Below are 27596 nucleotides of genomic sequence, written 5' to 3' on the forward strand. Positions count from 1 at the left end.
CCTGCAAGTCCAACGCTACCATCCAGTCTTGCGGGTCTAGAGCAGCCAAGACCTGAGCTAACGTCAACATCTTGAACTTCTCCTTCCGGAGGAAGCCGTTGACGTTCCTTAGATCCAAGATAGGACGTAGGCCCCCCTTGTCCTTCTTGGGCACCAGAAAGTAGTGGGAATAACAACCACGCCCTACTTCTGGCCCAGGAACGCGCTCGATGGCCCCCTTGGCCAAGAGGGCCGTAACTTCCTCCTGCAGAAGTGTCAAGTGGTCCCCCGACACACGGTGGTACTGCGGTGGCATGGCTGGAGGAGAGGTCTCGAAGGGGAGGGAGTAGCCCCTTCGGACAATTTGCAGCACCCACCTGTCCGAAGTGATTGTGCGCCAGTGAGCGTGGTGATGGCGAACCCTGCCACCCACTGGCGTCACATGGGGCCGAAAGCACGGACTAGGAGGATTTTGGGGTAGATGCTGCGGGGGAGGGTGTGGTCTGACCCCGCCGTTGTCCCCGACCGCCACCACGGCGGTTTCCACGGCCGCCACCGCTTTGGAAGGATTGTTGCGGCGCGTGGCTGGCAGCACGTGTGGGGGCGCCCCTTCCTTGGCCACGAAAGGGGCGAAACGAACCTGGTTGCTGACGCTGGGTCGAGAGACCCAAGGACTTGGCCGTGACCCTGGAGTCCTTGAAGCGTTCCAGCGCGTGGTCCGCCTTGTCACCGAACAGGTGACAGCCATCAAACGGCATGTCCATCAGGGTATTCTGGACATCAGCCGAAAAATTGGCGGATCTCAGCCAGGCGTGACGACGAATCGCCACCGTCGTAGACATAGCTCTGCCCAGCGAGTCGGTCGTATCAAGACCACACCGAATTGAATATTTCGCTGCATCTCGGCCCTCAGCCACAGCCTGACCGAGTTTTGCCCGCACCTCCATGGGGCATTCTGGCAGCAGCTCCGCGACCGTATCCCACACAGAGTGGGTGTAGCGGCCCAAGAGGCAGGCGGTGTTGCAAGACCGCAGGCCCAAACTAATGGACGAGAAGACCTTTTTGCCAAACTGGTCATACCTCTTGGATTCCCGGTCGGGCGGGGCCGACGGGAATGCGGACTGGGAGGTCGAGGCCTGGATCACCAGACTCTCAGGAGTGGGGTGGGTAGACAGGTACTTGGGGTCGTCCGGACAAGGACGGTGGCGCCTGGCCACGTTCCGATCAACAGGCGCACCTGAAGCGGGCCTGGACCACGTGCCCAACAGAACGTCTGACAAGGCTTCATTAAACGGCAGCAGTGGCTCCAGTGGGCATGACTGCGGTTTGAAGACCTCGGTGAGGATGTTAGGCCTCACGGCCGCGACGGGGAGCTCAAGGTTTAAGGCCTTGGCAGCCCTCATCAGCACCACAGAATAGGCAGCTCCCTCCACCGATGCCACGGAAGGAGGAGAGATCAAACCAGGGTTAGGAGAGTCGTCCAAACCACTGGCATCCCCCAAGTCACCTGTCCAGTCCGGGTCATACTGGCACTCGCGAGCCAGAGGGTCCTCGGACCCCTCCCAACCTTCACCGTACTCCTCATCCTCTCCGTATTCGGAGTCAATGATGAAGACCGGCTCCTCGGGGTTCATGGGCCCCATCGGCGCCGGGACCGGCGTCGAGCGACGCCCGTCCGGCGCCGCGTCCGGCGTCGGAGAAGGCAAGGGGACGGCGCCGCCCGGAGCCGGCGCCGGAACCCCACCGCCGGCCGGAACCGGCAGTGGAGAACCGGCGCCGCGCGGGGGCGGCGTCGGGGGCAACCCCGATGGTAACGGCGCCGGGGAGGCCGGAAGACCAGCCGGCGCCGATCCCGAAGGCCCCTGCGGCGCCGGGGTCGGAGCCGTCGGCGGCGCCGGGGCCGGAGCACCCGACGGCGCCGAGGCAGGGACACCCGAACCGCCAGGGCCCCCAGACGGCAGCACTGGGCCCGAAGGCACCGTAGGCCCCGTCGGAGAAGCGAGCGCCCTCATGGCCATGAGGAACGCCTCGATCTCCTCAGGCGTCGCGCCATGCCCAGGGACCGGAGGGTATGAGGCAGGCCGCGCCGGCGACTCTCGCGGAGCCGCGGGGTTGAAGTCACCCGAGCCCCCGGCCGCATCGCGCGAGCGTCGGGGGGAGTCGGGGGTACGATGACGACGCCCCGACTTCTTGTGCTTCCTACCTGACGAGCCTGACGAGTGGTGTCGACTTCCGGAACGCTCGGCGCGGCTCCGCGACCGCTCCCTCGAACGCTCCCTCGACCTCCGGCCGGACCGGGACCGCTCCCGGTCCCGACGTGGGGCCGACACCCGGAGCTCCAGTAGCTTGCGGGACCGCTCCCGCCTAGCCTTGTTGGTAAGGGCCCGGCAGTCGACACAGGAGTCCACGTCGTGGTCGGGGCCCAGACACCGGAGACAGAGGCGGTGATGGTCTGTGACCGACATCGTGCGCTCACAGTCATCGCAATTCTTAAACCCAGGCATCCTATCAGGCACAATAGAGAAAAAACAATCGAAAAACTTGGTCAAAGACCGGAGTACTGCTCTTCAGATCTGCGTCCACTGGCGCGGAAAAAAGAAGAACTGACGTCAGCGCGCGGAGGCGGCGTCTATGTACTCCAGCGACGTCATCACGGCGCACGACGCCGACGACGGACGCGGAGCCGCAGGGGACGCCTGCAGACGACGCCTGCAGACGACGCCTACCGACGCGCAGGGGTACTGCTACGCAAAAGTTTCCGGATCCAGACTGACGCCTGGGGATATTCTAAGGTAAGGAATCTAACACTAACGTGTTTCTTTCAGATCCAATGTTTATGTTGATAGTTCAACGAATATCATAATTTCATTTTTCCAATATAAAATATTGTGGTAGTATTTTTAGCGCACACCATAATACTCCTCTTGTGTAATTAGGGCAACAGTGATAATCTCACTACCCTTAGTTCTAAAAGATTCATACGTATTCTTGAGACCCCAAGCCACTTAGAAAAAAAATCCTTTAAGATAGTCTCTCATCCTGCAAACGATACATCTGTGATGTGAAATACCTGTGGCAGTTGGAACCACATTGTCAGTTAGACGAAAGTATTTTGTTTGCTGTCCACCACACGACTCAGCTTCTACACCCCACCCGCAAGCTCCGCTCTGCCTACCTTGCCCTCGCTGCTGTCCCCCGCATCCGAAGAACGACAGCCGGAGGCAGATCCTTCTCCCACCTCGATGCCAAGACCTGGAACACCCTCCCCACCAACCTACGGCAGACCCAAGACCTACTGGCATTCAGAAGATTACTCATTACCTGGCTCTTTGATCAGTAGCAGCACCACCCAGCGCCTTGAGACCCTCACAGGTATGTAATTCGCTCTACAAGTGTCCTGATTGATTGATTGATTGACCATTGTAGAGCAGATTTAATTGATAGAGTGATAATTAACTTGTCATCCCAGTTTCCACAGCTTGAATCCACGGTTTAATTCTTCCTGAACTGGTCACATTCTCAACGATTCTGTTGTAACAGGTAAATGCAAAAGGATATGCATCCCACTAGCCCTTGGAGTAAAAACATTTTTACTCTGACTGATGTGTACAGATTTCCTTAGTTCTCAGAAAGACTGTCGGCAGTAGGAGTGAAAACTTATTTTTTTTAAATAGATGGCTAAATCCAGCTCGGATAGGATTACCATTGGTCTTTGAACTTTTTGCTTGGCATTCCTGTAACAACCCTGCTCTTTGAAGTTACACAGCAATTGAAGACATAATTCTGACAAGCCGAAAGAATCTGGAGAAGGCACCCATCGGCCCGAAAGGATCTGGAGACAGCACCCATCGCAGATCACCTGAAACTTCTTCGCCAGGCCAGAAATGCTTACAACAAAAACATCCTCAATTCAAAAAAAGAGTTTTTCAGAGCGGAACTAGGAAATGCTCAGAACAGGCCTCGCAAACTCCTTGAGATTATCAAAATCCAATCGAACAAACTGTCCGAAACAGCGAAAGAAAACCCCAATCTCTCATCTCCTCTGAAGATTTCTCCTCGTTTTTCGCAAACAAAATCAAAACCTTAGGTACCGAACTCAAAGCTGCCTCACTCACCCCACCAAACATCGACCATCCGCCTCCTCCATCACTGCTACAGACACTGACCTCACCCAAGAATGTAGCGCACTGGTCCGAATTCTCACCCTACGATGAAGACTGTCGCAAATATCCTATCCTCCTTAAACCCGAACAACCATTTCAACGACCCGCTCCCCTCGAACTGTCTTGCGACTGTTGCCAAATCCATTATTCCTTGCTGAACTGCGATAATCAACGCCTCTCTCCGGCAGGGATCAATCCCGACCTCACTGAAAGCAGGCCAAGTCCTCCCCATTCTGAAAAAGCCATCGCTGGACCCAGCCTCCCCAGATAACTTCAGACCAATCTCCAACATTCCCCTCTTGGCGAAAGTGCTGGAAAAGTGTGTTCATATACAGCTAAGTCGCCACATCAGCAACTTCCATCTACTCGATGACTGCCAATCCGGCTTCCGACCGGGACATAGCACTGAAACCACCATGCTCCACATTGTCGATGATGCTCTTCAAGCCTTTGACCAAGACAAAACTTGCCTCCTAATCCTCCTTGATCTATCCTCGGCCTTCGATACTGTCAGCCACACGATGCTACTCGAATGCCTCTAACTTAGGATGGGTTTAGATGGCACAGTACTCGATTGGTTGAGTTCCTACCTCCAAAACCGATCTCAGAGCTTCCTAATCAATGGCGAACTTTCCACCCCCTCCGTGGTCACGGTGGGAGTCCTTCAAGGATCAACTATGTCCCCCACCCTTTTTAATCTCTATTTAGAACCCCTTGCCGAAGTCCTTCGCACTGCAAATATCTCCTTCCATATGTACGCTGATGAAACTCAGATCTACATAAAAATCTCATCTCTTGCGGAGATCCTCACCCTGAATGAGGCCCTGAAGCTGACCGTCTGATGGCTCGCCTCAAACCAATTCAAACTCAATGCCAATAAAACTGAGTTCCTTTTAATCTCCCCGCCCAAGAGCAACTCTGAGATACAGACTTGAATCAAAGCTATCACAGCCTTAAACTGCCCCCGACCATTGTGGACTCTGCCAAATCACTGGGAATCACCTTGGATTACAACCTAAACATGCAAAACCACATCAACTCAATGGCCAAATCTGCCAGATTCCACCTGAGCTATCTATTGAAACTGAAACCCTTTCTAGCTGCTCCCGACCTAAAACTTGCAGTCCAATAATTAGTTATCTCTCGGCTGGAATATGGTTGCTCCACCCTCTCCGGTTTACCCAAGCTAGCACCCTTAAAAGCCTGCCTTAACGCAGCCGCCAGACTACTTACTGGCTGTAGAAAACTCGATCACATCACCCCTCACCTGAAAGCGTTGAACTGGCTTCCCCTCCAGGCTAGGATTCACCTCAAGCTGGCATGCATCACGCACAAGGTCTTACACTCCAACTCCCCGGCGTATCTAGCACAGAAGCTTGCGATATCCGGAGGAAGCAGAAACTCACGATTGGCAAATACCTTTCTACTCCGGCCTGCATGTTTTAAGAAAAAAAAAACTACAATCGGGCATTCACCGGGACTACTCCAAGAATATTTAACTCTTTCCCGCCTGACATCAGAAGTGTCCTGGCACGCTTCAAAACAGAGGCTGATTCCACAGAACTTCTTCTACTGCCACTTTCTGAAGTAATTTGAATGCAGGTGCTCATGACTCTTAATTTGTGGGAGTTTTCCACTAATCCGAGGGCATGACATTTTCCACAGTATCCAACACACACCTGTGAAATGGGAACTCTTACCATTTGCTTATCAAATGTTGGATTCAACAAACCCCCTTGACTCCAAAGGGCAACAAAATTCAGGGAGCTGGAAACAGACTAAAATCGCATTTCCTTTGTTTGACATTGTGGTCTAGCTTGCTGGTTACCTCCTCATTTCCTGGCAGATCTCCCTTGGCCTCGTTATCTTTGAGGCTGCTCATAGCAATAGGATCCATAATTTTGTGTTGACTACTTGAATAGAGGTAAATTACCTTCTTGTTAATAGTAACTTATTTGCTGATACTGATGCTTGAACAAGTAACCGTCAGCTTTGTAAAGAACACACTGATCTTGGAATATCTGGCTCAGCTTTTATAGTTTGAAGTGACTCAAATATATGCTTACCAATGAATTGTTGCCACTGAATGGTATCCATCATTTTGAACTTCCGCCTTGGAGAAAGTACTTAAAGCCACTAATATATTCTCACAACTAGCATTTCCAATTCGTTCAAAGTTTACAGCTGCAAAACCCATGTCTGAAGAAGATAACATTTCGACATTGTTAAGTACAGATAAGGCCTGGTAGATATCCTCTTCAGGTAACCTTTGCACAAACTGTGGAATGTTGTACGCCATATCTGGTTATTATGACAGAATAATCAGCAATCCTGACAGAAAAAAAGGCTAGGGACTTCACGCTTTTTGCCTTAGTATCCCACAACATGCCTTGCCTTTCTGGAGGAACTGTACAACATGTAGAGGGATTTCTAAACCACCTCTGTGGTGCCGTGGTAACTACTGCTTCCATCTTTGCTTGATTAAATAAGACCTGTTTTGGCAAAATCTAGATTTTCCTAGTGATTTTTTTTTTTTTTTTTTTTTTTTTAGCCTTGCTGTGTTCACCGAGGTGGTTTCTGGAAACTTCATGCAGGTGAATCCTTCCCACAATCCAGAAATGGCATTCATCTAGTAAACCGCATGGATTTCTCTTCAAGTTGCAGAGAAAACAGATTTTTTCCACACAAAATATAAGCAATTTAAACCTCTCAGGCCTTTAAAAAAAATAATGGTGATGCTCTATATCGTCCAGAGGAGAGTTATTAGGCACTAGTGCTAAAAAGACTTCATCCGGTGTATGAAAGCATGCCATCTGGAGCACAATTTGGACTTTCATAATTTTGATGTTCGTCATCATCCCAGTCGCATATGGAGGACATTCATCGCATTTCCATCACCTTGTCTTACATTATCTGAAGCAACTTTGTCATTATTATCGTTCTCACACTGTATTTGAGAATTATCTTCAGCAACCTAGCAACGCACAGCCAAAAAAAGCTTACTGTCTGCAGATGTGGGAAAGACAGGAAATTCACAATTTTTGATTCGAGTAGAGCTTTAAGGATTTCCTTCTTACCTCCGACATTTGGCAAAATAAATCAAGTTATTACAGCCTCTGGGAGGGCGAGTAGAAAGATCAAGATCTCAATAGCTAGAATTATGGACACATACATAGGTCTTATTTTATTGCACCTTGTGCATGGTGAAGCAATGTTAAATTACCATTTGTAAACAGTGCTGTTCAAACGGACACTAGAAGATTCTCAGTTGACGACATAGTATATAGGAATGTAAATCTTGAGAAATGTGAATCTACATGCCACGAACAGATGACTACAGGGTAACATTCCATTTGAGGCATGTTTGGCTGTAGATACGCATGCTCTGCATAGACTGTGAAGCAAACCCTCTCCAAAAGTGGTGGCTATCCTGTGGGTGCTGCAGTTGTTTGAAAGAGTACGTAGCACTTCTTGTCCTACATTGGCTTGTTGGCGTGCTAAAACACACACAATAATGCCTAGTGAAAGTCTGTAGTCTAGACTATGAAGCTGCCTTAGAAATGTCAGCTATTGGGATATCGCCCAGGAGAGCCATGGAAGCCGCTAACGTACCAGTAGAGGGGGTGTCAGCAAATCCTTTTAGCTGTGGCATAACATGTTTGAATGCATTTAACTATTCATCTGAAATGCCGGTTTTAGATATGGGCTTTCCAGTGTGATGGGGCAAAAAAGCAACAACCTTTTTTAGTTTTATGGAACTCTTTAGTTCTGTCAATATAATACATTAAAGCTTTTCTCACATTTAGTGCATGCAGAGCTCTTTCCTCAACTGAGTCAGGTTGTGGAATGAAAACTGGTAAACCAACTGACTGAGGTGAAAATTGAAACCACTTTTGGTAGGAATGGTATGTTGGTTCTAAGGACCAACCTATCTCTGTGAATCTGGAAAATAGGTTCTTCCAAGTTTAATGCCCGGAGTTCACTGACCCGTCTAAGTGAGGCAATAGCTACTAAAAAAGTAACTTTCCAAGACAAATGTTGTAGGGAGCAGTTGTGCAATGGTTCAAATGGTGAGCCCACAAGCCTGGTAAGTACTAAATTGAGATTCCATGCTGGTGCAGCTGAAACTCTAGGTGGAAATAATCTTTTAAGGCCCTCCATGAATGCCTTAATAACTGGTACTTTAAACAAGGATAAATCTTGCCTGCTTTTGTAGGTAGGCAGTAACTGTGGCTAAATGTAGATGTATGGAAGTGTAAGCGAGGCCTGAGGTTTGTAAATGCAGAAGGTAGCAAACAATGTTTTGCACAGTTGCATCAAATGGATTAATTTGTTTACTGAGACAGTAGAAAACAAATAGTTTCCACTTCACTGTGTAACCTGCTCTATCTGTAGATCTACATGCTTCTTTAAGAATGGTCATACATTCAAGGGGAAGATTAAAGTATCCACATGCTATAAAATACGGCCAGTTCGAGGCTGTATATTAAGCGTTTTCTACTTTGGATCACGCGACTCCTGCATGATCTGGAGGATGGGTTCTGGAGGAAACTTTAACGTGGAAGCCAAAGTTTTCGGTGCTGAAGCAGGTTCTTTAGCAGATCCGAAGAGGTCCGAGGCAAAGGCAGTGGCAGCGGTTTGCACAGAGCCGAAGAGACAGATGGTCGTCGCAGTGGCAAGTCCTATCATCTCGGTGCGGGACTCATGTGTTTCACCTTGGCTTTCGGTTCCAAGGGAGTGGCGTCCATAGCACAAGATCAGTGCCTACCATGGCCTGATGGCAATGGTGGTCTGCTAGCCGAAGAATCAGTTGAAGCCAAATATTTTTGGGAGTTGGAACAGGGGCGGGGTACTTACCGTCTGAAGGAATATTGTGTGTATGGAGTCCAAAGATGAGATTGGCGGCAAAGGACGGTCAGGAGCCAGACACAGGTTGCACACATGATGGAGGTCGCTTCTCGGGTACTTTGCGTGGCAGCTGGGGCAGCGTCAGAATGGAGTTTGTTCCATTAGCAGCGCATTCTCAGTCGACACTGGCTTGAATAAAGAGTAGGCCCGAACGGGTAAAGCCTGAAGGCTGTGATGGAAGCATGTCGAATCAATAGGCGAAAATTATCTGATTTTTTTGGACATCAGTATGGAAAACACAACAGGAACAATACAGACAAGGGTGGAAATTAACCGAAAGGAACCGGAGACTATCTCGAACCGGAGCGCCACACGTCCAAACTAGATGGGGAAAGGAAACAATCTAACAATGGAGTAGCTGCACATGTGTATAATCACCAAGAAGAGTCACTTTGTTTCGTGACTCGAAAGACTACTTCAAAGAAAAACAACTTACACACATCCGAACTCAACACTAGATGGCGTAAGTATGCAGAGCATGTGTATCTACAGCCAGCCATGCCTTGAATAGAATGTTTCTTTAAAAGGCTGCAGTGGCCACCTTAGATATGGTGGAATGAGCTTGTTATTTTGTTGTATTAAGAGAGTTTTATAAAGCGCAAACATGACCTAAAAGAACCAGAGCCCTGTAATACGAAATAAGAAATGTCGTGTCCCATTACATAGCATATGGTTTAAAATTACAGACACACAATACGGAACAATGTGCGAAATAACATGCACTACATACTTGGTTGTCCTCTTGGTGGTGCAACAGTGAACAACTATAGACAGTTGTGACTCGGTATCCCAAGAGTCAGCCCTGAACCAAATCAGGTATGGTAGGAATCTGTTAAATAAGATTCTGTTAACTTCTTTTGAAAACAGAGGTTTATGGGTTTGTTTGAATCTCCACTGGGAGACAGTTCCAGATTCTTGGGGCAGATCCTGAGAAAGTGGATTCATAGGTTCTATTTTTTCTGTATCTTGGAGGTTCAATTAGAAGGGAAATCATACTCCATAGGGATTTGCTGCCTCCTGAGAATGTGAGCTTTAGCACTAGGTACATGGGTGTTTCAAAGTGCAGGACTTTGTGTGGCAGGCAATCTTCAGCTGGATCCTGGGTTTGCCTGGGAGCCAGTAAAAGTGAATTGAGACATGGTGTGCTATAGTCAAAGCATCTCGTTCCCGTAATCAGTGTTGCCACAGCATTGGTGTCGTCCTTTATTTATGAATTCTGTTGAGGTTTCACTCCCATATTCTAGTCTGGATACTATTCGGGACTGCACTGCGGTCTTGAAGTCTTGCGGTCTTAGCAGGTGTAGTTGGTGAAACGTGTTGCATATGGATGAGCTGATGTAACTTGGGTGATGTCCAGATGCAAGTACCAAAGTAAAGCAGAAAAAAGAAACCATTGCCACAGTCAGCATTCATATTTTGCAGTGGCCCAACGAATAAAATCTATTCCATTGCCCATTAAGGAGTATAGGAAAGTTCCTGCATCAAGTAACCGAAGATGTGGACATATTTCTAGCAGAAGAAAATAAAGTACAGTAGAAAAACCCTACATTGGAGGAAAATCCAAAATTTAACGAAAAATGCAGTAGAGAGAATGGACACATATTTGCTCCCGGGTGTTGCAACTTCAAATTCTGGTACAACTACATCCCCTTTCTGATACATTTGAACTGGAGTGCCTTGAGAGTAGAGTAATAAACAGGAACATAAAAATTCAAGGAGGCCCAACATTACATGACTTGGGAAGGGAATTAAATTGGGCAGCCTTCTCAAAGGTCGCAAACGTTTTTAAAAATGAAACAGCAATGCTCCTAAACTGACCTTGCCACCAGCATGAGATCAGACATACAAGTCAGCTTAATTTATCAACTGAAAAAATAATTCAATCGTTAAGGTGAACCAGACACCTTTTTCAATTATCAGCAATTATAGATTCCAATAACAACTCGCACCTATATGAATCTAGGCAACCAACCCATAACTGGCACGTAGACATTTTTGCTTCTTAATAACAGAGCAACAATATTCACTCTTTTTGCCTCATGGCTACAACATTTACCTTGGGAGTACGTTTGCGGGAGATGGTCTGCCCAAGTTTGCTGAAGAAAGATATAGGAGATTTTGCACTTGCAATTAGTGCAGCCTTTTCTTCGACATTCAGGTCCAGGTTATCTGTGCATAAAATGAAGATTTTAGCAGAACAGTTTTACAGGTAACAACAACTAATTTAGTTCCAATTAAGTGTTAGGCAAGCAAATCCATTCTTATTCTATTTAGCAGCCTAACTAAAAACATACAAAGCGTGTTTTCCAGTTTCAAAAGGCCAATTTTCCTCTAAGGCGACTGATCCTACTAGAATCACTCCTTTTAGCAACTCAAGAATTGATCAGTCTACAGTTGGAAATGAAACCACCTAGTTATTCTACATCATGAGTATGTTCTTTGATATTCATAAATGTAATAATACTTTGAACTATGTGCAGTAAACAGAAATTAATTTGAATAGATAAAAGAAAAATGATACCCTGCAATCATCTTTTCTTAGTGTGTAGAGCTGTAGATTAACATGCTTGCATACTCCTGCCAAAACATCAAGCCTGGACGTTTGCTACTCCCATAGTCCACAATGTACAAGGACATAGGCTCCACCTCACATTATTTTTGGCTCAATGGGTAGGTAGTATAAGTGGAGTGACGTGCCAAAGACACATCTGTCCACTTCTGGGAAAGTAGGGAGGCACATATAAATCTACAGCACTACATCCTATGAACCACTGCTTACAGGGTAACATTTTCAGCTCGAGTAGAAGGAAAAATGTAAGCAAATATCTTTGATCAATTCATCACCAACGCATTGCCCAAGAACACTGGGTGTGGATTACTGGAAATTTGGGCACTTCGCATTTTATTAATGAAAAGTTTATATTAAGCTAAACTGTCAATACAGAGAAAAAAAAAGAAAAAATAACCATCTCGGGAAACAGTTCGCCTGCCATGCACAGTATTGTTCTCATCGATACATATTCACAGCACGACATAACAGCATTCCATAGCATGCAATACAAATCTCTATATCTGTCCAGGCATGCTTTACCTGAACACATTGCCAACCCAGACAGTATGGTGATTATTAAGATGAATTTATAACTATCAATCACTTCACTTCTATCGGATTCTCCATTTACATTTATCTTACAGTATGTGGGGTTTGTATATCTGTTAGCCTGCATTAGGAACCAGTAACTCTGTGCTGTCATTGCACCATTACATTACAGCATTCAGGGGCAGTTTGCATTTGAAGGGATGGCGAAGAGGTCGATGGTCTGGATGCCCGACTGATCCAAGTACCTGTGGAGAACATGTAGGTAGACTTCCTACTTGTGGACTTCTTGATGTCTCCAGCAGAGCATCTCTGCAAAATTGTTGTTCACCCTCACCTCTGGTAAGAGAGAGGTCATGCTGCATGACTGCCCAACTCCAAATCTCCTGAGGAAGTGCGTCTATCCGCTTCTGAATGTACTATGTGGCTGTCAGGTTGTCTGTTGTTATGAGGACTGTTTTTCCCCAAATGAGACTAATGAAAGTTTGAGGGCTAGACGGATTGCCAGGAGTTTCCAGGAAGTTTATGTGGCGGTCCTAGTACTCAAGGTTCAAGTGCCTTGGACCAGCACGTGGTGGAACTGCACTTCCACCCCACGAGTGAGACAACAGTGGTAATAGTCACCAGCGAAAGAGGGCAAAGGGAGGCCAGACTAGCGACAGTCCACCACTACAGAGTCTGGGCGTATAATAATACTAGATCCTTTGAGTGACCCTCCGCTTGTAACTATTGCCTTGCAAGGCACTCCTGAAGCAGATACATGTACAGTCTGGCAAGTGTCACTATTGCAATCCAGGAATCTATCATCCCCAACAGTTGCATTAGAGTCCTTACAGGAACAGGATGTCCTGTCTGAAAAAGAGGCAGCAGTAGCTGGAGTGCCATTACCCTGTGCTTGTTGCGTTATGCATCAGTGTGGCAGTTTTGTGATGGAGCCTAGAAAGGATTGGATTTGTTTGAGTTGAAAGTGAAACTTTTTTAAATATATGATGAATCTTAAGCTGTGGTGCAGGGACACTGCTTTTTTAATGCAGAGCTAAACACTGCTGCTCGCACGCAAGTATGTAAAGACTCAAATGGCATTTCTGTGTAAATTACAATTAGGTGCTTTGCAAAGAACCTTAGAACTGTAGGGACTTCAAAGGTGATATGGAGGTGGTGGTCTCTTCGGTCCAGTGCTGTCATGAAGTCTAGTTGTCAAGCAGCGGGATGACGCCTTGCAGGGTGGTCATGTGCAAGTTCTCCCTCAGGATGAAGTGGTTGAGTGGCCTGAGGGCTAAAATTGGTAGAGGGGAACAATCCTTTTTTGGACTTAAAGTTGAGGAAGTACTCTCCTGTACCTCATTGATGTGGAGGCATCAGTCTAAGGTGTCCTTCCAAGGAGTACCTGGATTACAGACAGAAACTGAAGGGGGCTCGAATGAGGAGGTGGTGGAATACGGGAAGGGGCGCACTGTGGAACTTTAGGAGGTAACCCTGCCTCACCACTGCAAGCATCCACTGATCGGAGGTGATCTCCAGTGGAGGAGGAAATCTCTTATCCCACTGCCCAAACAGATCTAATGTAATCAAAGGAGATCAATGCCAAGTCGTCATTTGGATGTAGAGGTACCTCTGTTGGAGGCGCATCTGTCTTTGCCACAGAGGCTGAACCGGTATCTGCCTCTGGTGTAACCACTGCATGTATCGGTGTCCAGAAAAAGTTTGGGCCGGACTTGGCTCAGACTCTGAACTACTATCTCCAAAAGAAGTTTCTAGGTGGCGGCAAGTAGAGTTTCACCTTTTACCCTTTTCTATTCAATTAGTTAATGTATCTGTAGACTGCCTTCCTTTGTCAGTTTGGCATAACATTTTTATCCTTATGCAGATGATAAACAACTGATTTTTGTCTTCCCCGATCTAATTCTCTAAACTGACCATAGAGCAATCTTATGCCTTGTCGAATACCGGGGCTATCTTCAGTACAACTGTTTTTCTTGTGCAGGCTAGATTGGACTAAATAAACACCATCTTTCTGGCTGCACTAGGAAAAATTCTACACCACCTCCAAATTGTGCAAAAATGGCAGAAGGTCTGGCTTCTAACACTTTCAGATGAAATGATAGTACTTCGGTGCTTAAATCACTGCATTGGTTGACGATAAGATGCAGGAACATTTATAAAACTAGGACTATGATAGCCACAAAACTCAATGTCCAATTGCTCCCTGCAAACACCTCATATTTGATAGTGGTTGAAAATGTTCCCATTTTACGCCAAACGCAAAGGGAAAGGTTTTCTTAACTGAACTACAAAGTTATCCACTGTCTGTCGTAACACAAGGGAGGGAGCGAGCTGCCGTGTTGTGAAATATTAATGGTAAAAAGCATGTCTTGGGTGGGGGAATGGGCAAAACGTATCTGCAGGTGACTGTAATAATTTTATAAACTCTCTAGTCGCAGGGAGAATGCTTAAAAAACTAATATAAATCCAGATGATCAAAGATCAAATTAGAGCTTTACCCTTTGGCTATCTTTATAGTATACCCCTTGACTGCCAGAGGCATCTGTGCACGCCGGTAGGCAGTGTGGGTCACAACAAGTCACTTGTTTATAATATTGAAACTAGAAATCTTTTCTCACCAATAGAGCTACTAGATGCAAACTCTCTGAAACACTGGTCAGAGATACCACTAGCAAAAGCTCTAATGCACCACATGCTGAGGAATGTACTATGGAATTAAAAACGTACCCCAACAGCCTATGGCTAAGAACAGTCATGGTGATAGTGTCTATTTCTGCTCTTCAAATACAGCTGGGATAGGTTCCAAAGTAACCAACCCTGTTTGGCTGGAATTCATAAAGAAATATAATATAATCTGTTCACAGGGGGGGATGGGCTTTAGACATTTTTCATGGAGAAGGTCAAGGTAGGTTTTACACCTCTGCTTTACCCACTATAACGGTGAGGGCTGAGTGAGTGTGAAAACACTTACTTTATCAACAAGTGCAATTAAACTGTCAAAGATTACAACTATTTTTCCTCATTTTCAGCTCCTTTATGTGAGGCCCCCATATTTGCAAAACATCATAATAATAAATGTTATAATAATTGTGTTCAGTTGTTTATTTCAAATTAAAGAAATCCATACAACACATAACAGTAAAAACACTATTGCCTAAATACAATAATCATATATAACATTTCTAACAATTAAAAATATAAAAGCACACAAAAAACAGCTGAATAAAGAATTAGATAAGGGGGGGGGGGAATAAAACAAGAAACCTACTAATGTATATCCTCTATCAACAGAATGTGTGTTGCTACAATTTCCCCCTAAAGCGTTGATCAACCTCGTACTATACACCTCTCTTGCTTTGATGCCCATGACATACAGCACACTTTTTAAGCTGAATGTGCTAGCCAGGCGCCGGATATTCTGGATTGCTTTAAAAAAAGAAATTGACCTTCTTTACACACCCCATCGCTCTGTACAAGGGTTACAACAGATTCTTCTGTTGCAAAACTGAGCTTCCTAACCGCATATGATCCAAGCTGCATGTAAAAATGTGGCCATACCAACCATAACTACTTCCCTTGTGTCCGATTTCAATACCCTTAAGGCTACCCCAAGTGACTTTACACCCATAAGACGACATACGGGAATAATCAACTTATTACGGGGGTATTATAAGAGGGACAGAAAAATACAAGGTGATTCATAGTGTCAAAGCTCAAATTGCACACTGGACAGAATTTGCTAAATCCAGTATTTTTTCCCCATCTCCCAGTAAACTCTGCTACGGGGAGAGTACCATATCTAAATTTCAAACACAGTTGCCTAGGAAGTGAGCCTTGTATCACATCTAGGAATGTTTCATAGTTTGGGATAATCTTGTGGTCTCAAAAGTGATTCGTTAGGCTACCTGAAGCACAGTTTTTAATTGTTTCACCCAATAGGTAGTTCCCTGCACCAGTCTTTTATCAATTTGTTTGGTATCTTAAAGGCATCTACCAGCTTGCCCAACAGGGATTCCAAGGCAAGAGCTTTAAACATTATTTTTAAGTACAGCAACCACAATATCCTCAGATGGCCTGAGGAGTTTAAAGGTCCCTGAAAGGTAGTCTATAAGGCTCCAGGTAGGAATTGTCCACAGTTTATACCAGAACAGCAGAGGTCTCATTTGTAGCGTAAAGGAGATAGGATACAGTCCCAAGTCCCTCAGAAAGGGAAGTGTTGGGGTACTCTGAGGGAGATTAAGTAACTGCCTTGAAAACGATTCTCCGCCACAGATAATTCCTTTATCTTTGAATGGCCTCACAGTTCCGCTCCATAGAGGGCTGCACTTTTTGCCCTGACTTTATGTAACTCTAAGACTGGGGTTAAATTCATATATTTCATTCTATTGGCCAATCTAAGAATTGCCACAGACTGTAGATGGAATTTCAGAGCAGCCTTCCAGTTTAATTGTGGGACAGATGTATCCCCAAGTAAACAAATTCAAACACACACTCAATGGGGGAGTTAATTTTGATCATTGCCACATTGGAATAATTAACAACCTTGAGCTTCAACAAGTGTGCTCACACAACTTAACTATGATATGTGATGGTGGGTTTAATATAATTACTTGTAACTTGCCACCCCTATCATGTGATGTCTTACAAGATGGAAAAGGCAGACACTCACTTCATACAACGTATAGGAGATGCCCTGAATTATTTACAGGCAAAATACAATTTGGTACATGCTTCCGAAATGTATTCTCCTATTAGCCCACTGCCACCAACTCTCATGGGCCCTGAGGGAGGAAGCACGATCAAAGTTATCCTTTTTTGAGAGGTGAACTCTTCCTGGATATTAGATTTTAAAGATTATTCCCAATTGCACAAGCAATCACAACCCCCTTGCAATATCTATGGCGTTGGGTGAGAGCCTGAATTGAAAAAGTGAAAGAAGTAGAAACAAATTATTCAAATAACAAAGTTTACAGGTATATGCTAAATCCAACTCACTAACTTGAGAATCTATTTCATTCGAATTCCAAAACTTGTGTGGTGGGCCTGAAATTATCTTAGGTTATTTTGCATTTGTGTGCAACTCTTTAAAAAATCCGATACACCCACTAGGTCCCCACTTGGCCCAAAAAAGCCTGGGTGGTTTGACAGGGCATGTTAATTAGTCCTCAAGATCGTAAAGGCAACTTTGAATAAAAAAACGTGAGTAATTTAGGGGGTACAAGAGAACATATAAGGAGTTCATGGACCTTAGAAAGAAGGAGATCAGTGAAATAATTTGGGATGATTTAACAACTGCAAACAAAAACCGGGATAGACTGGCTTTCTGGCAGAGCGTTCATTCCCCTTTTCTGAAAGAATCACAGGCACCAAATGTAGTATGTTTAATTCTGGCTGTCAAGAGGATGGAACATTTTATCAAGGTTTAGTCTGTAACCCAGAAAGAGAAGTTGAATGGGGGTCTTGTGTAACAATATTGTTGACCAACTGAGAGCATGCATTCTAAACACACTTTTTGAGATCTCGGAGGTCGGTATTGCTATAAAAAAATTAAAAAAAAAACAGTTCATAAGCTCCTGTCCCAAAAGGTGTCCCAATGGAGGTATTTGAATCTAATATTCCATTGTGGGGCCCGTTACCAACAAATATTTTCAAACCATGGTAAAGTAAATGGGATTCTTCCATCATGCCTCGATGGAGGAATTCCACTGCTCAGAGTTAAATAACAAAGGGAGAAAGGAGACCTCCCGGTGATATCAGCCACTATCCCTACTGGATTACACAATCAAGATTACAGGGAGAGTAATGTTAGCTAAACTAGATCATTTCATCACAAAGAACTCAATCCTCCCAGCGGGTCAGTATGACTGGGGATCAAACAACGTCTCAATGTATATGTTCTGATTGGCAAATGCACATAAGCGCCTGCCATTTATGGAGCTTGTGAGAAGGTGGCCTGATATGCAGTGCTCACTATTCTAGTGAACACTATGTATCAGTCCAGCAACCCTTATTGATGATTGGTTGTAAGTCAACCTTATAGACCAGCTATCCTAGTAGCGTGGATACGAGCAGTCTAAGGCTAAAGACTCGAGAGGGCGTGTTAAGCCAGCTGTTTATACCACACATATACCCCTTGAATACCCAGTGAAAGGACACCACACAAGTGTTATGAAAATAAACAGTATATTTATTAAGAATCACAACAGCCCTGTACTCTTTATGAGGACAGGGTACTAAGCACAAAACAAAACTCTTACGAAAATACTTAAGTTAGCACAGTATATACAAATGCCCGAGGGGCACGGAAAACCATATACTCTGAAAGTGGAATGCGAAATTACTAGCAGGTAAGTACAATACTAATAGGCTTTGGAATCGCTAGGTCTTGACTATAGAATCTTCAGATTACTTCTAGGAGGCCTAGGGGACTCGGGTGCAGAGTGTGCACTCTCACGCGTGATGCGGGACAAAGTCTATGGTAGCTAGATTTCACAGAGTTAGTGTTCTCGGGCGAACCCGACCTGGTGGGAGGAAAACGAAAGTGGATTCTGACCCTTGGATAGTGAGGCTATGCTGGGGCACCGAAATGCCGAAGTTACCTAGCCCAGGGGCTGCAGCTGCATATGTCTCAAAAGACGTCGGGAATCCTCGTAGACGGACCAGGAGATTGGAAGAAAGATGCTGGCAGGCGACCAGTGAAGAGAGTTCGAAGTGATCCAAGCCTGGATCTTGAAGAGAGATGACACCTGAAAGCAGAGGGGACCAAGTTCGAGACTACTAGCCAGTAGTCAGGTGGCCCCAGGAGGCCACCGGATGGTAGTCACCTCGACTAGGTGAGTGGGTGACGCTGTGCTCTGCAGATCTCACGGTTCAGGAGGCGTTGTCGGCGACCAGGATGGAGGAGCGAGCTGTCCCACGATGGATGAAGCTGTCGGCGTCGCTGGACCCAGGATTGGGCAACAAAGCCTTGGCAAATTCAAGCCCACGCGGTGGACTCAAAATTGCGTCTGGAGTGGACCAGGAGGGTCCGGGGTGCTTCTCTGTTGCAGGGAAGCAAGGGCCAGTCTGGAGCAACCAGACCAGCAGCAGTGATGTCGTCGGCCGTCGTGAAGAAGGCCACAAGCCAGCCGGCTAGTAGCCACACAGCGCGGTGAGCAGGCAAAAGCAGAAGGGCCCCACACAGATCGTGGAGATGCTGGAGGGCTGATCTTCGGTGCTGGAGCTGCTCAGGGTTGGGGCTTCTCGGACCCCAAAGCACTCACCAGTGGAGCACACGGTGGGCTTGTTGCAAAGAAGTCATGCAGTCTTGGCGATCGTCGGTCCCTCGAGGTCTCGTCGCACTCACGGTTCTCAGCTTGGCTGTAGAGGTGAGTAGAGGTCAGAGGTGCCAGGGAAGCCGGGTCTCGTCGAGCTGGGCAGTCGGATTCCGGAGGAAGGACTTGCAGCAGACCGCAGTGTTCTTAGGATGGTGCCTGCGGATGCAGGGTGACTACTCCTTAGCCACAAGGGAGAATCTTGAAGAAGGAAATCTTGAAGTCCTTTCGCAGAAAGTCGTGTCTTGATTCCAAAGATGATCTAATTTGAACAGGGGGCCCGCTCCTATCTTTATACTAAGGAAAGGGGCTGACCCGGTGACTAGGTCCTGCCTATGGGTGGGACTAGGAGGGGGGTGGTTACACCCCTCTCCCATGCCGGACTTCCCCCAGGCCAGGGGCTGGTGTGCCCCTGGAACTGGTTCTGACCGGCCTATGCGTAGTGAGCACCGGGGTGCCACTCAGCAGTCACCTTCCTGTAAAGCCCTGCCTAACCAGGATACACAAAACCCTGTCTGGGACGGTGCTAGCACCGCCCTCGACAGGAAACCCTTTGTCCAGGCTCCCCTCGCTGGAAGGACTCCCAGCTGCAGGGGGTCAGACTCGTGTCTGTGGTGGCAGCATCCATTTTGTGGAGCTGAGGCTTCGTTTAACTTTAACCGGGGTTCACAGTTACATACATGTCGTGTCCCTCTAGAAGGGTGGAATGCTAACCCCGTCGCCAGAATTGGCGAGGGGTTAGTATTCCAATTCGTATGACACCTTACTCGACATGTTTTGATAAAGCAATACCAAAGTTAGCATTTAACCGCGAGGATTATAATGCACTTAAGAGTATATGGTATGCGTTATCATGGGACAGCTATAAGGACTTGGTTCCGCAAGCTGCAGACAGGCTCAGCTCATGCCAGAGCACCATCTCACACGATTCCAAGCACTCTGCCTTCAGGATTGTCAAGGCCTGCCATAGGAGTGACTGATAGGAATCTGTGTGTCCATTTTTAGGGTTAGATATAGGTATACTATATCTACAGCAAAGGGTGATTACACGACTTTGCCCCAGCTGTCATGCAGCCAGTTGTGTCAAATTTAGGAGGCCAGTCAGGGGTGGCATAATACATGCTTCAGCCCCTGGTAGGCCCTGGGTACACCTATGCCCTGAGTTACAGGGTCTGACAAGGTGGCCCAGTACCAATTGGTAATGCACCTAGGGTACATGTTGTAATTTTAGAGAGAGAACAGCCAGGCTGTGGGTCTGATTGGCAGGCCCACAGCCAGAGAAAGTCGTAAACCAGTGAAACAAAAGCAAAAAATCTGGGTGATCATAGGATTGCAGACCCTACTCTCCTACAGAGCTGAGCTGTACTTTTGAAAGTTAACAGGTCAAAGCTCTAGTCCAATATGAGAAATCGGAAGGTGGAGCCAAAATGGCGAACATGCAGAGTCTATCAAGTTTGAAAGATGGATGTGCTGTGGCTGTGTTATGGTGCATTCCTTTTCATCCGGCACATCAACCAGCTTGAGAGTCATTTGGTTAGCATTGAGAAAACGTGTCACAATTAGGAAAACATACAATTTTTACACTATTATATACGGACAATGCAATCCTGCTGGCCAGGACTGTCAAAGGTATCCAGGGCTTCCTGAATGGCTTTACTGGTTTTATGAGGGATCTGCATCTAACCACTAATTTAATCAAGTCATTCACAATGCTATATCGGCCCAAAAATAAAGAGTGCACGCTTTAACATCACTCAAGTTGGTAGTGTGAACACCTTCACATACCTGGGGTCCCCATTACACTACTCGCTTGAATAGGGCCACTATCACAACATATGACAACAGCAGTTGTCTAGATCCATTGAGGCTCTCTCTAGATTTGCTTGCAAAGTAGAGAACTAGCCTATAAAAGAGCTGCTGACTGTTTGCAGTAGTAAGTGTATGCTTGTGGACTCCAATGGAGCAGGACTCTTGGATAATCGAGGGTTGAGCTCTTTCAGAGAGCGAAGAACAATTTTTTGAGAAGATTACTTTTGGTTTCCCACAGGTGTTCCAACTTGGTCTACCATAGTGAGTTGGGCTCTGTTATTTTCAGATCAAATTAAAATGCGCCCACATTTACTGTGGGTCTCCATATGGGTCAAACAAGAGACCAATTACTAGCAAGCTGTACATCGGAAGTGTCTGTCCTTGGACAAAGCATTATATATCCCTGGCTGGGCTACATAAAAAATGTTTCAGTCGCTGGGAGTTCCTGAGCTGTTCTCACATCTGGAATCTATGGAATCCAAAATAAGAAGAGAAGGTTGAACAATCTTACTTCAATAATTTTTAGACTGATAGACTGGAGGCAGTATTTTGTAAAACTTGTGTGCTCTCTTATTTATTTAATAATATCCAAAGGCAGAGAGCCTTATATACATGTAAAGAAATGTGGCCCAAGGGCCAGGGCGCCCGATCCCCAAATCTGGGGAACTGGGTTCAAGGCTCAGCAATAACGCTCAACATCCTTTGATTTTGGGCAAATCACTTAATCTCCATGTGCCTAACAAAAATGAATGTGTCCTTGTGCAATGCAACTGGTGCTCATGTAAAGAGCTCTGATACCGGATACCTTCGGGTAACGTTTGTGCCATATAAAACTCCGTGAGAAACAAAAAAGGAAAAAACCTCTCAATACAGGTTCTATCTGACTCGTTTCAGATTGAATATTATAGATAATTAGGTCAAGTTTCTGGATAGCACCCTTTCTAGGAACCACCTGCTATGTCCAAATAATAGCTCTGAGCAAAACCCATTGCACTTTGTTTTATGTTTGCATATCATATTCTGCTGCTAGGAATGTTATTTAGTTCATTTTTCTAAGACCATTTAACATCAAACAATGCAGGTCAGCACCAGTGACGCTGCAGTAGCTCCCACTAGAATCGTGCTGTTTAGCTGTAATCCAGTTCATTCAAAGAGCTTTGGAAACTAGGCAGGTTTACTGAAAAATGGATCACAGATAAATGGATTAATTGCACTGAGACAATACGTCCCTGGATTTAATGTAAATTATTACAGCAACCATTTTTTAAAACTATTTTTTAATAGCCTTTGGAATGTTTTAGTGAAAAATGCTCATGAAATTGTCAATTATACTGTTTGTAAACTAAAAGTTAATTACAATATTTTATTTGACGTGTGGCCATCACTTGGATGGGTCAGGGAGCCCCGGATTTTGATTTCTTGCGTAGGAACGTTATGGAATGGGCTGTCGTTGTTGAAGCTCACATGAGACTTAGCAAGAGGGATAAAGCAGAGGAGGATATTACTGTATGGGGTGATTTGTGTACGGGGATTTTGGATCCGGACGTTGACACTGATGTGAAGGATACAGAGTGATAGTGGCTCTGAAAGTATTGATCAGCTCGGTGAAGGGCACGGATACCACATGAACGTGGTTTCAATGCTGGCAGGAGATTGCACGGGGGAGGACAGTTCCCTTCACATGAGTCTGGAGAGAAATGGAATGACTGTATTAATGATTTGTTTTATTAAACTGGATTACCCGAAATAAACAACGATGTATTAATTTATCTTCCTTTACCAATGTGCTGTACTGTTGTTTGTTTTGAAAAAGTAAGTAAAAGGAAACAAAAAATATATATAATATTTTATCGACTATGTATTTTATTCTGAATCTGAAATTTTATGGATGTAAGTCGAATAAAGATAATTGACTGGCTATGGCTATCATTTATAAAATAATCTATTACAATTCATCATTCTCTTTCCAAACAGTTTAAGACTCATAGACTGGAACATAATATAAGATTAGCAAACATTTTACTGCCCCTAAAGTGTGGACTTTTTTTCGATCATAGCTGTGAACCAATAGAATTTGCTTCCACCTGCTTTTCTGCAAACCTGGCTTTTGAATTTTAACTGCCCACTCTCTTTTCATGTTTTGATTTAATAACATTTACAATGTTATGTTTAATTAACGCCAATAAGCCTCAGTGTATGTTGTGCTGCATAAAGACTTCATTAAATAACATAATATTGCCACCTACCACAAATCGTACATACAAGCAATGTGGATAATGTATCAGAATGTGAGCTGAAGTGTCCCTTAAACAGAAAGTTATCAGGAAATTTCTCTGGAAGATCAGTGTGTATACATACCGATTGTGAGTACATAGATGCAGGATGGAGTATAATATTGATTTTGGATGAGGGTAGTGTACAAGGAACACTCCTTTTACATTGATAGAGGCCCTTTCTCTTGGGCTCCTTTTCTCCAACAATCAACCTCTTCCAAAAGGCGGTTTTGCGTCTAGCACACCTTTCCTTTTGTATGGCGTTTTAGGATCCAAACAAAATCTCCCGATTCATGCTCTTATATAGGTACAATTCACATTGCCCTAATATAGGCATAGAAATCATACCCATATTTAGACATAGCCCATGCAGTCCAAATACAGGCATGGCAACTACCACCTGTACCAAAACGTCACAACGATTTCTTGGAAAATCGGCTTAAGCAGTCAGGGACCTCCCCTTGCTTGAATATTGAATTGTCCAAGAACTCATGGAGTTTACAAAGTACTACTATTCCCTTTGGGGTTCTTTACTGACGTTATTATGCCTGACTTTACATCAAACTAGGCACCTTCAAGGTATAAATATGCCTTCACTTGCAAGACACAGTGGTTCGGAGCAGTTCGACTATCTACTTGCCAGACGCAGCTTGCTACAGCAAGCGCCGAACGAAGCCAACCCTCCAGCTGACGCACTGATCGAGAAGCTGCCCTTTCTCTCACTGAAAATCCAGCTTTAGTGTTTCCAAGCTCCCTTCGCGGGGTTTTGGGAAATAGAGGACAGAGATACCAGGCCTCCTTCATTCTAAACTAAGGTATGGAGCTGATTAGACCCCAAGAGAAATCTTGGATAGATTCTTGGCAAAGAAAACCAAACCTATGCTAGACAATACTTACTCCCAACCGCGTACTAGAATTAGGTTAGGTACATTGGGGTAGGCGTATTTTAGAAGCACCGGTTGAGTACTTTTAGCCATTGTTATTTATGTATGTACTGTTATATGGTTTAAAAACCATACAATGCTTTTACAGTATTATTTTATAATTCTATTCTAGCTGTACACATTATACTTTTGCAGCCTGCATTACGATCGTAGCAGTGCACTTTACTTGCATGAGAAGGAGTAGTTTCTGTTCTGTAGATCCAGTTCTGTAGTAGGGGTATCTCTGTTATAGTCATAATCTAGTGAATAGTCCCGCCCATGTGCGTGGACCCCGGAGCAATAAAAAATACTCTTAAGTTGTCAAAAAAATGCAGAACTGCAAAGACACTTAAGAGAGAATTTAAAGACAGATAATGCAGCCTATATCCTCAGTCTATACTGTCTAGTACTTCAACTAGAAATTCCACCAAAAATCAACACAAACAGCACAGCCTGCCCAGTTTCCTACATAGAGAAACTTGCCTCTAGGGGGCGTGGTTTGGACGCCGATGGCGGTGGTCACCTGAGAGCTCGGCTCCGAGACCGAGCCCGCATTTATCCTGAATTCCGAGGGTCTTAAGCGCCCTGAGCCCCTCAAACTGAAGAGCGCGGTGGGGCCGCCTCGGCGGGGCACCTGAAGAACCCCGAAAACCAACTGGTCGTGAGGAAAATCGAAGCTGCGAAGTGAGCGGAGCTCAAGATGGCGCCCGCTCCGGCTCCATAGGCCCGGAGAGAGCCTCGGACCGGGGGGGACCGCCGACTCCGGCTTATCCGCTTTCCATCTCTTCCTTAGGAGGAGCGGCGGTCCGTCCGACTGCCCGGGGGGCTACAGACACCGGAGACCCTCCCGGACGCTCGCTGGTCACTCTGTCGGCGTTGCGGAGGCCCTGAATGCCGGAGGGCATGGCTGGAGGCGCCGACCTGCCCGGGACGGAGCGGACTTACCCCGTCTAGATCCTGAAACTAACAGCGAGAGTGCTCAACTTCATTGAGTTCGGACCACTTCGGGTCCTGAGGAACATTACGAGCAGCTGTACGACACTCGGATAGTCTGCAGGAAGTTCGGCGAGCTCGGTGGTTGGAGACCGAGGCCTAACCCGAGTTCGGTGGGGCTACGCTACCTGGCGGCGATCGCTACTTCTTCCCCCCCTCTGCTTGCCCCCGGAGACGAGGTCGCGGCTCACCACTGGACGGCCGACTGGGTACAGATAACGGCCTACGACAACACGACACCTAAGGACATTTTGCTGAAACCCCTTCCTGGCTGGACGTCTGTTGAGTTCCCCATTGCAAAGCACGGCCGCCATGGGGAAGCCAAAGGGAACTAAAGGTGGCACTCAAGCATTCTCGGACGCGGAGACTCCCGACAAAGACGACCGACAGGACCCGGAGAGATTCGGGGGCCCTCACCTACAGCAACAATTTGATAGGATCCTGGAGGCGATCGCAGACACACGATCGGCCTTACAACAAGACATTGCTCAGGTCGCGACGAGTTTGGGCCTGCAAACGAGAGTTGCGGAGCGAGGGCATTCAGTACTCTCTGCTGTTTCCGGCGAAACTCCGCATCATCCTGGATGACACAACCACATTTTTCGAAAATCACGAGGATGTGTGCAATTTGCTTGAACTATACAGAGCTGGCAAAGATGGCTTTGGTTCCTCCTTCCAAACGACATCGGAGGCTGGGCGACAGCGGAGATAAAGAGACTTCGGAACCGCCGTGGCAGACCGGGCAGACCCTCGACGGTGGAGACCGCGGCCGAGCGGCGAGGAGTGTTGGAGATGGTTTCCAACTTGTCCAGCTCCCAAGGCGGACCCATCACGGAAGACTCGGAACCTGGCGGAGATGGGGGCCAATCGGACACGGAGGACTCTGAGACTGACAGTGTGAACTTACCTGTGATTACTCCGGACTCGGCAGAAGGCATACTAGATGGGCAGGGATGAACTCGGGTGAGATGGTTCCATTTGGGTGAGGGAGCGTGGCAGAGGGTGGGGGGGGACCCTGGAGGAAGCTGCTGGACCATGGATTACCGGGGGGGTTGGGGTAGCTTTTTTCTTCCCGATCTTCATGATCTGGAGCTCAGTCATGTCTCGGCAGCACTGAGACACGGTGACCCGTTATCGGCGCTCGACCCCCACTCAGCCCTTACGGCATTCCTGCGGTGGCTACCGTAGGGTTAGTTGGGAGGGGGGGGGGGGATTTCAAAGGGTACGGTTTGGATGGGAACTAGATGGTACTATTTGGGACCTGTTCTGGGGAGGGTGGGGGGGGAGTTTGTGGCAGGGGGAAGTTCTGTTGTTGTTGGGGGGGGGGGGGGAGACCTCCATTGGTGTGAAGCTAACTGTACAACTGGCTATAACTGAGCATTGCTGGAGGAAACTAGATGAGACACTATGGGACAATGGCTGATGTCACTAATTTGAAATGTATCACATGGAATGTGCGAGGCCTTCACACCATGTCCAGACGGCATAAGATCCATGCTTACCTAGTGCGCAGAGGAGTGCAGATTGCGTTGCTACAGGAGACACACCTTACTAAATCAGAAGGATTGGCGCTGCAGCGTAGGTGGAGAGGGCAGGTATACTGCACCACATACTCAGCTTACGCGAGAGGGGTGTTGATTTGGGTGCGAGCTGGGGTACCCCTACAGGTTGCTAAATCCGTGGTGGATCCAGAGGGACAATATGTGGCAATTTCTGGCACATTGGGGGGTAGACCTCTGAACATTTGTTGCATTTATGCGCCTAACCTGGACCAACTCGCTTTCTTTACCGCGCTATCGGGCTCCCTGGCCCATTTCTTATCGGGATCCCTCCTGATGGGAGGAGATTTTAAATTGGTGGTGGACGTTGATCTCGATCAATCGCATCCCCCCCTTCTGGACTCACCAGTCCGACGTGTGGCAGGAGGGAGTGGCAGGTTCAATGGGGGCTGACGGACATTTGGCGAGCACAGCACCCATGCACCAGAGACTACTCCCACTTCTCTGGCATGCATGAACTGCATGTGAGACTGGATGGGCTGTTAGGATCGACGGAACTAGTGTCCGCGACCGAGCGATCTGAGTACTTGGCCAGGACCATCTCCGATCACAACCCCCTAATAGCAGATTTTCGAT

At 46.5% G+C, this 27596-nt stretch overlaps 1 protein-coding gene across 10 annotated transcripts in view; it reads right to left on the bottom strand.

Moving 5' to 3' along the window:
* MICAL3 (microtubule associated monooxygenase, calponin and LIM domain containing 3) overlaps window positions 1-27596 on the bottom strand; it is a 2050293-nt gene that overhangs the window by 1226174 nt on the left and 796523 nt on the right. For all 10 annotated transcript variants that reach the window (XM_086952901.1, XM_086952911.1, XM_086952910.1 and 7 more), the window contains one exon: window positions 11107-11219. In XM_086952901.1, the coding sequence (XP_086809027.1) occupies window positions 11107-11219 (113 nt within the window). The remainder of the gene's footprint in view (window positions 1-11106; window positions 11220-27596) is intronic.

Source organism: Lissotriton vulgaris, chromosome 1_2, assembly GCF_964263255.1.
Source record: "Lissotriton vulgaris chromosome 1_2, aLisVul1.2, whole genome shotgun sequence".
Lineage (NCBI taxonomy): Eukaryota > Metazoa > Chordata > Amphibia > Caudata > Salamandridae > Lissotriton > Lissotriton vulgaris.